Raw genomic sequence first — 8,730 nt, 5'->3', positions numbered from 1 at the left:
TGATGCCTTCAGTGATAATCTACAATGTAAATAGTCATGAAAATAAAGAAAACGCACTGAATGAGGAGGTGGTTCCAAACTTTTGGCCTGTACTATATATATATATATATTTGATTAATTGTTCTCTGATGTACATGCTGTCATAATTGGAACTATTTTCTGCACATGGAAATGGATCTACCCTAACAGACAATATTGACAATATATTAACCCCAAAAGCATCTTTCTTGATCCTGTGGATTGGCCTGGGAAAACCCAATTCTATTGAAAATGTTCTGCTTTGATTTGAAATACTCAAAGTTTTCTTGCTCGCTGTTTTCTTTTTTCAAACTAATCCATATAAATACATACTTTGCTTTAATTGTTGATTTGATGTATGTTTATTTCATTGTTTACAGGCAAGTCAGTGCCTTTAGTCTATTTCAAATAATTCAGAATTAATTTTAATTGATTTGAAAATTGCTCTTTGGAATAAGTATTTTCATGTTATTAATTGATTTGTTTGAAAGTGTAAGGAAAATATGAGTAAAATGTTTGCTGCTTTCTGATGATTTATTAACAAGTGATGATAGAGGCGATAAACAAGGAGGTGAAATTAGTAAATATTTTGCATTTCTCTACAATCAAGAAACTAAACATTACCAGCATGGATTTATTAGTAATGTCAGCATAACAGACACAATACGTTAAAATGACCACAAAACACTCTGAACAGCTTGAATCCAAACCTCCTCTAGTTGCCGTTTTTTTATTTGGTTTTTACTCATCATCTCCACTAGAGGTCAGGAGAGTGTCTCTCTCTCTCTCTCTCTCTCTCTCTCTCTCTCTCTCTCTCTCTTCTCTCTCGTTTCTCTCCCCCCCCCTTAAACTGTTTTGATTTTAGGATGAAACACTTTACTTTAACAATTGCATTAGAATCAGAAGTTTAACAAAACTGTTTTCTCAACATGTAAGATACATTTGACTGGTAAACGGTAAACACAGTAATGCCCTGCTCTAACACCTTCAGCAGGCCACTCGTCTGCAGCTTCAAACTGTCGGCAAGTTGAGCTCTGCAGTTTGTCACTGTGGGTTTCCTGTAAAGCTTTACGAAACACATGGACTACCGGTACATAATGAGGTTGTGGTTAACTTTATTATGCACTCTGTATTGTCTTGTAACTTTTAGGAAACTGGCTGTCAGATGTTTTCACAGCATAAAAAAAAAGAAAAAAAAATTGTATGGGAAAAAATGCTTTTATAAACACTGTGGTTTATGCCGCTATTGTGTGGACTATCCATCGATAAGTTCCAATGAATATCTGACAGAAAATATAAACCTCAATCAAATGAGTTACATAAGTAAATCTTTATATTCGGAATGTATGTATATCATTACCCGCAGACTGCAGGTGCAAAGAAGCTAGAAACTAAATCAGACAAAAAGATCTCTTTGCATTGCTTGACATTATTGTTTTTGTACGTGGCCCCCAAAAAAATAAAAAATAAAATAACGTATACAATAAGATATATTGTAATATGTTGCCTATAATATATAGGCTCATGTATTGTGCTACCTTTGATTGGCTACTGTATACAATTAAAAACAATATATATATATATATATATATATATATATATATATATATATATACATACAAGATTATATGATATGATATGTTACATGCATAAATAAATGGAACGGTGACGGAGCCTTTTACCACCTTTGATAATGGTTTTATTAGCACATCGATTTTAAACACAAATTTAGCAAGTGCATGGTTTTGAAATATAATAACAATGACAGATACATATTCTACATGTAAAACTAATAATGAATTGTTATAGCCTACTTGATGTTAATGAATAAAAAATAAAAAAGAAGCTGTAAATCAGTGTAACACTAGCTTAATATGTTGACAAAGTTACAATTCGAAATGTACATTTTAAGGTTGTGAAAATGTAAATATGTTGAGGAAAAAAGAGATCATTGCCGTCTGATTGATTATAAACATGATAAGAGGTTGGCCACAAATCACCACTTGCTTGAGCAGTGTCTTCAACCACAGGACAACAACAAGAGGAGATGACAACTAAAACAATGTATCTGAATTTGAACCTTAACTAATTTAATTCTATTTGGTTTCTGCTTGAATAAAACAAATGGGCTTGAGCCGTCCATCCTCTGCCTCCCTGCTTATCCATCCATAGACTGGAACATAACTTTTGTCAAAAACACATCTTCATCCTGAGAGACAATTTTACATGTGTTATTTTAAAGAATTATGTTCAACTGTTATATCTAAAGATTGGTGACTGTGACATTTTAAAACAACTGCAAAGACGAAGGGATAACTGCTTTACAATGCTGATTAAGACTCATTTGGACTCAATAACATTTCCAGATTCCTACTGTTCATTACCTGATCCCGTCTTGTTTGTCCGCTGGTGTCAGGTCTGTTCCGGAGAATTTGAGGTTCCTTAACTGAAAAAAAAGCTACAGCATTATTATTAAGTAGTACCCAACTGCACCAACAGCTGCCCTAGAGGTTTAAATAATTCACTTACATAACGTGCTTAAAAAACATAGTAGGAAAAACAATTGTAAGACAGCATTACCTGTTCTTTGACAGAAGTGATAAACCAAAATAAAGGAGATGAAGGAGGAGAAAATAGTGAAGGCTGGAGTGAACGCCATCATACAGGACACAGCAATCAAATGGTTAGAAATGCCTCCACTGGAGTCAGGGCATGAGTTGGAATCTGGAACAAATACATAATATGTGGATTACTACTTTACATGTTTTTATGTTTATCTCTTTGTTTGAATTATTTTACTGCAAGCAGTAAAACGTTTGTGCATCTGCATCATCATTGTGATGTGTGATTTGTAAAATGCTAGACATTTATCGTGTTTCTCGCTGACTGACACTTCCAGCTCAGACCCATCTTACAATTTAATTCAAAATAGAGTCAGTATTTGTTTATTTATACATGGCTCAATGGTGATTAATTTAATGCCAGGTGAAATCTGGAACATTTCTATTCCATATGTGAAGCTGGTTTTCTGGTTTCTCAAATGCATTTTTTTTCACAAAAAACTAAGGACACATCTTAGATCAATGTGAAAATATTGGCACTCAATTCAAACCCGAGCGGTATCTTTGGAATTGGAATGAATCATGTATTTAATTTGAGATTAGTGGCTGTATATCTCCAAATTCAACTTCATAACATGTTAATTATAATACGGGCCTTTTCCTCAAAGAGGAAAATATATAGATATTGTATAGATACATTTTATATGTTGAAGTTAAAATTATTGTCACTCACAAACTTTAAAATTAATTGCTTACTGCAGATTTACATAAAATTAGACGTCAGACTAGAATACTTACCCAATACGATCTTTGTTGTGACGTTGCCATATCTGTAAACAGATTTTTGAGTAATGTATTCTTCATAATCCACTCTTAACTGCTCAGTTCCACAGTAGTAGAGGCCCTCATCAGAATCACTGATGTTCGTGATCAGCAGGTTGTAGGAGCCAGAAGAAAAGTTTCTCACAAATTGGAAATGAGGGGGAATCTTGGCAGTTCCAGTCAATAATGCTTTTACATTTAGAATAAGAGAAGGCTGATTCTCATGAGAGCAGTTCCTGTACCACACTATGTGTTCTCCAGATGATACTTTGCAGTCACAGTAGAGCGTGATGTTGTCTCCTGATCTGACTCTCACCATCAACAAGGATCCAGAAAGTGAATGAGAAACAACTCCTGGTACACAAACATGATTGTAGAAACAAATTGAAATGTGCTCAGTGTTACAGGAGTTCACATTAAAGCAGGTGTAGGCTCCTGCTGAACACACAAACAGAATGTTGGTATGTTTTATTCTCAAAATATAACAATTGTAATTAAATTATCCACACACTTTAATCAAAAGAATCACCTGAGAGAAGGACCAGAAAAATGTGCAGCCGATCCATGGGTGATGATGATCGAGAGTTCAAAGACAGCAAAAGAGAATTCATTAACAGTTATCATGCCCTGCGCAGACTTGTCAGTCTAAGAAAGAATAAGCGGTGATTGGCCAGTCAAGTGGAACATTTTCTTCTGTGGTTGTTTTCTGTTGATCTAAAGATATGTGGTTATTCTGGGCATGTCCATTTTTCTTCTGTGAACTTCTGATGTACTAACATTAACATGGTAGATTTCATACTAGCAATACTTGTATTACTTCCTTTGTAGGACGTGTACTATATTTGGTCAGGGTTTTTATAGGCATGGAGATTTTGATGCATGTGTAGCAGAAGAAGAGAATCCTCCAATACGGGAACAGTATGGGATAAAATCCATGTGTGTACAGTGGGGAGTGGCACCCAATTGTAAATGTTTTTTATTTGATTTGATTTATTTGGATTTAACAGACAACATAATCCAAATCATAACATGTTAAAGTGTGAATACTTATTTCCTATATTGTCCCTGGTGTTAAAACATTTTACATGTGACAAAGACCTAGTTCAGGACAAACAGAATAACATTTAACACAAATCATCCCAGGTTCAAGACCATTCTAAAATCAGAAAATCACAGATCTCATAAAATAATCAGTCAACTATAATTAAAAAGATTGGTTACTCTATTCCATAAAAATGCCTTAACCTGATGTCTAAGCCCCTCTGGTATTAACAATTTTGAGGGAAAGCGGCAGATTATTCCACAATGTTATACCTGTAAAGAAAAAAGCAATTCTATTGGCATTGTTGACTTTGGGCACTTTACAAGACCGGACACTGGCCCTGGTATTGTGATTATGCTGTGTATGAACCATTGTTATGTGATAGTGTAAATATTTAGGAGAAGAGCCATTTGTGATATTATACTTATGATTTAACATTAACTGTTTCTCTCTAACATGTACTAGAAGTAGTCCTACCCTTTTAACAGCATCTCTACCAATATGAGTCCAGGGTGGTTGCATTTAGTAAATACCATTATTTTGCATCACTTGCAGTCTGTTTTTAAGTTTAAAGGTCCCATGAAATGTAGCTCTTTGGATGTTTCTACACAGGCCTTAGTGCTCCCTAACACTGTATCTGAAGTCTCTTTCCAAAAATTCAGCCTTGGTGCAGAATTACAGCCACTAGAGACAGTCCCACAATGAGCTTTCCTTAGTATGTGCCATTTCTGAGTCTGTAGCTTTTGAGGAAGGGGGGGCAAGGTGGAGGCTGGGGGTGTGGGCTTGACCAACTGCTACTTTGCTCGTTTGAAAGCCATGATGTCTTTCGCTCTCTGGGTGGGCAAAGCAGAGAAAGGGGATCGGCCCATCTGAGCTTTCATTTTCTCAAAGGCAGAGCAGGATACCCAGGGCTCGGATTACATCTATCGCCATTTCTAGCCACTGGGGGACCACAGGCCGGCTGGGGGAACCCATGATAATGTTGAAAAACCCCAAAAGTGAAATTTTCATGCCATGGGACCTTTAACTGATAATACACAGCACCAGGCAGAACATGCAGAATCAAAATGGTATTGAATTAGTGGTATAACCAGTAATTTCTTGATAGAAACATTTAACTGCCTTGTCCTGCAATACAGGAATTTCAGTTTACCGGCACACTTGGATAATATTTTGTCAGCAATAGATTTACAGGTTAATGATTGGTTCAATGTTAACCCCAAGCATGTGATACTTTTTTGAGACAATGTTTCAGTGCCATTTTGTATGACCTTAAAATGAAATGTTTTGAAATATGTTAGGTCCGTATGTGTTTGTGTTATGTCTTGAATTGGAAAATGAACTGCTACCTCCTCTGTCAGCTTTAGTCAATGAAAAGAAGTAACCGAAGAAATCAGGCCAATTACAAAAGCTTGTCAGTCTGACGTCATGTTGCCTGAGCTCATTACTCTTCATGAGCTCGTCCATTTGCACTGGCTAAAGGATACTAATAGCCAGGCTCTCATTGGCTACCTGTTAGCCAATCAGATTCAAGCAGCTTAGCTATGTATATATAGATATATATATCTATATATATATCTATATATATATATATAAATATATATATATATTTTTTGGGCTTGTACACCTTTAATTTTTGACTGGACAGTTAAGTGAGAAAGGGGGAAGACATAAAGGCATAAACCTCTCAGTGCATGTGAGCCTGCTCTGCCACTGAGGCAACCTGGCAACGCTTGTTGAATATTAATGAGAACTGGCACAAATCGAGCGGAGTCTTCCTGCAGGCTTGCTATACCACGCTAGAATGGCTTGAAACAAGGTAACCAAGGCATTCTTTCCACAGAAAATGTTACAGAGTCCATGTTAGAACTTCAGACATTACCACAAAGTATTGAAATACGTGTGGCAGGGCACCTTTAAAAAAAATAAAAGAGAGAAAAAGCTGCAGTGTGTCTGCGGCCACTGGAGGGCAGAGAGTTGATTCTGCATGGTAAGGAGCTCTGTGGGGGGTGTAGGGGGTGGTTGCACCTGTAATGGAGTTTGTACACAGGACAAAAGAATGTATACATAGAAATACAATTAATGACATCATTATGTGTCATGGTCATGCATACTCATTGATATAATGCACCACCTGCCTAGCAGGCTAAGTGAACAAAATCAAACACACCTTAAATGTTGCAAACCGGTCGGATGTGGTACGTTAGCTGTGTGTGCATGTGCGTGTGTGTGTGCGTGTGTGTGCGTGTATGTGTGTGTGTGTGTGCGTGCATGTACGTGCTCTTGTCTGTTGTGGAACAAATCCAATTGTTTTGTTGCTATTTATACAAGGAATGAGGGCTTTATGATTTATCTGTGTAGAAATACAAAAAAATTGGTAGGCTAATCATAATTATTGTGCATTTGCGAATACAGCCAAAGGAAGCACAGTATGTGTCCCACCAGGGTTTTGCATTTTCTCACTCTGGATTGGACCGGGCTGCCATTCAGAACCAAGCTATAGCGTGTGTTTGTTTTATTTTATTAGCAACAAGCATCTGTAGAGCATTTAGAATGAAGATGTAGCACTGTGTCATTTGGTTTGGACATCTTTGAGTCCTTTTTGGTTTACTACTTAACATCTCCACTAGAGGTCAGGAGACTTTCACCTGGAGCTGGTGTGACTATCTGTTCACAATCAACATCCCAAGTCAGCATCAGCAAGTTATTGTCAATTATCCGTACGTGTAGGCCTACATGTGTAAACATAAATATTAGAATGAGACAAAATAAATATTTATTTTGTTTAACAAACAATAATCCATCCAAAAATGATTCAGACATCAGGTTGCAGATGAAAAAATATATTTAATATAACTCTACTGCCTACATCTGAGTATGAAACCACTCTCTGCATCTGTCTGCAAACTAAATACACTTACACAGTGAAACCAGAGTGGACCTCGTTTGATTCCACAAAGTAAGGGTGTGGTCACTTATGTGACATGTATACAGAAATGAACTGTACGTCTAAATGTACTTCAGGTGGCTGCAGAATGTTGGCTTGACTGTAGTTACACATAAATAACAACATCTAACTTAACAACTGACCACTGTTTTCATTTGAGTTAGTGAAGATTCCTAACAATTTGTAGCATTTTTCTTTTCTACAATAAACTAAAAAAAAGTCTCAATTTGACACCTTTTAACACATTCAATTAAACAACAACTTCAGCAGGCCACTAGTCTGCCACTGCTGCCTGTCTGCATGTTAAGCTTTGCAGCTTTATGAGGGGCTGTTTGTCACTGTGGTTTCCTGTAAAGCTCATCTGGAATTGTCTCGGATCACTCGTGAAGGGCATGAGGGGGCAGATGGTTAACTTGAAATACAAACAGGAAATTGTCTGAAAAATGTGTACATTTCTTTTGGAAGGAAATAAAACGCATGTTTACTCTGTGAAGAATTAAATAATGAACCAGGAAATTGAATCAGTGTGATTATTCTTTCCTGAATGAATTTCTATAGACATTTGGTAAATGCCACTAACAGTATGGATACTCCAATGTGAAACAATCAAAAACAGTGAGTGTGAAACTGTTGGAATTGAGTAAGTTGTCAATGTGTAGTCACTGTTATGTCAATGGAGACATGGTTTGCTAAAGGGCCTGCATTGATACTTCGTAATAAAACTGACAAACTAAAATATCAGTACAAGATAGTGTTTGGGGTTTTGTCCCATTACAGTAGGTGTAAAATTGTACTGCTTTTATGGTCTTAATTTCATTTGCAGAATTTGACCCTGCACTGTTGAGAAATGTGTTATTATGATGATGTAAAGTTACAGCAGCTATAGGAAATCAATGTGGAATCGAGATGGCATATTGATCTTGAGGCTGTTCAGGACAGCTTGGGTCAAACCTTGTCCGGTCTTTTTATTGGTTTATTATTTAACATCTCAACTTAGAGGTCACCAGAGTCTCACCTGGAGCTGGTTTGGCTAGCCAAAATCCGCATTTTAGCCTTCCCTGGTGTTGTCTTCCTGTCAACCATGAAATATTTCTGTTGTACTTATGTCAATGTTTTAGCTGTTTATTCCCAAGGTTTTGTGTTTTGTTTTCAACATTTTGGTTACTTATTTAAAAATTGATATTGATTTGTCTGACAATTAGTCATTTTTGTCACACGTTTTTTTGACATTTTTTCAATAATTTTTTTTTTTAATGTTTTGGGTGCTTTTTCCATAATGTTTTGATGTTTTTCTCTTCTTTTTTATTGTGTTTTTTTTTTTACTATATATATATATATAT

The 8,730-nt window shown here is 36.1% G+C and overlaps 1 protein-coding gene across 2 annotated transcripts in view; it reads right to left on the bottom strand.

Moving 5' to 3' along the window:
* Nucleotides 1–1,588: 1,588 nt before the first annotated feature.
* LOC116695175 (uncharacterized) overlaps nucleotides 1,589–8,730 on the bottom strand; it is an 11,234-nt gene continuing 4,092 nt past the window's right edge. Inside the window, exons 1-5 of one of the 2 annotated variants that reach the window (XM_032525285.1) lie at nucleotides 3,931–4,044; nucleotides 3,378–3,755; nucleotides 2,599–2,742; nucleotides 2,403–2,464; nucleotides 1,589–2,227 (exon numbers count right to left, since the gene is read on the bottom strand). In XM_032525285.1, coding sequence (XP_032381176.1) covers nucleotides 2,177–2,227; nucleotides 2,403–2,464; nucleotides 2,599–2,742; nucleotides 3,378–3,755; nucleotides 3,931–4,012 — 717 coding nt within the window. In that variant the 5' untranslated portion in view covers nucleotides 4,013–4,044 and the 3' untranslated portion in view covers nucleotides 1,589–2,176. Of the gene's footprint in view, nucleotides 2,228–2,402; nucleotides 2,465–2,598; nucleotides 2,743–3,377; nucleotides 3,756–3,930; nucleotides 4,045–8,730 lie in introns of those variants that run through there. The other variant, XM_032525293.1, reaches the window with a different exon arrangement.

This window comes from Etheostoma spectabile, chromosome 2 (assembly GCF_008692095.1).
Source record: "Etheostoma spectabile isolate EspeVRDwgs_2016 chromosome 2, UIUC_Espe_1.0, whole genome shotgun sequence".
In the NCBI taxonomy this organism is placed as follows: Eukaryota; Metazoa; Chordata; class Actinopteri; order Perciformes; family Percidae; genus Etheostoma; species Etheostoma spectabile.
Note: the sequence above shows the minus strand (reverse complement) of the source record. Positions and strands in the feature narration are given on the sequence as shown.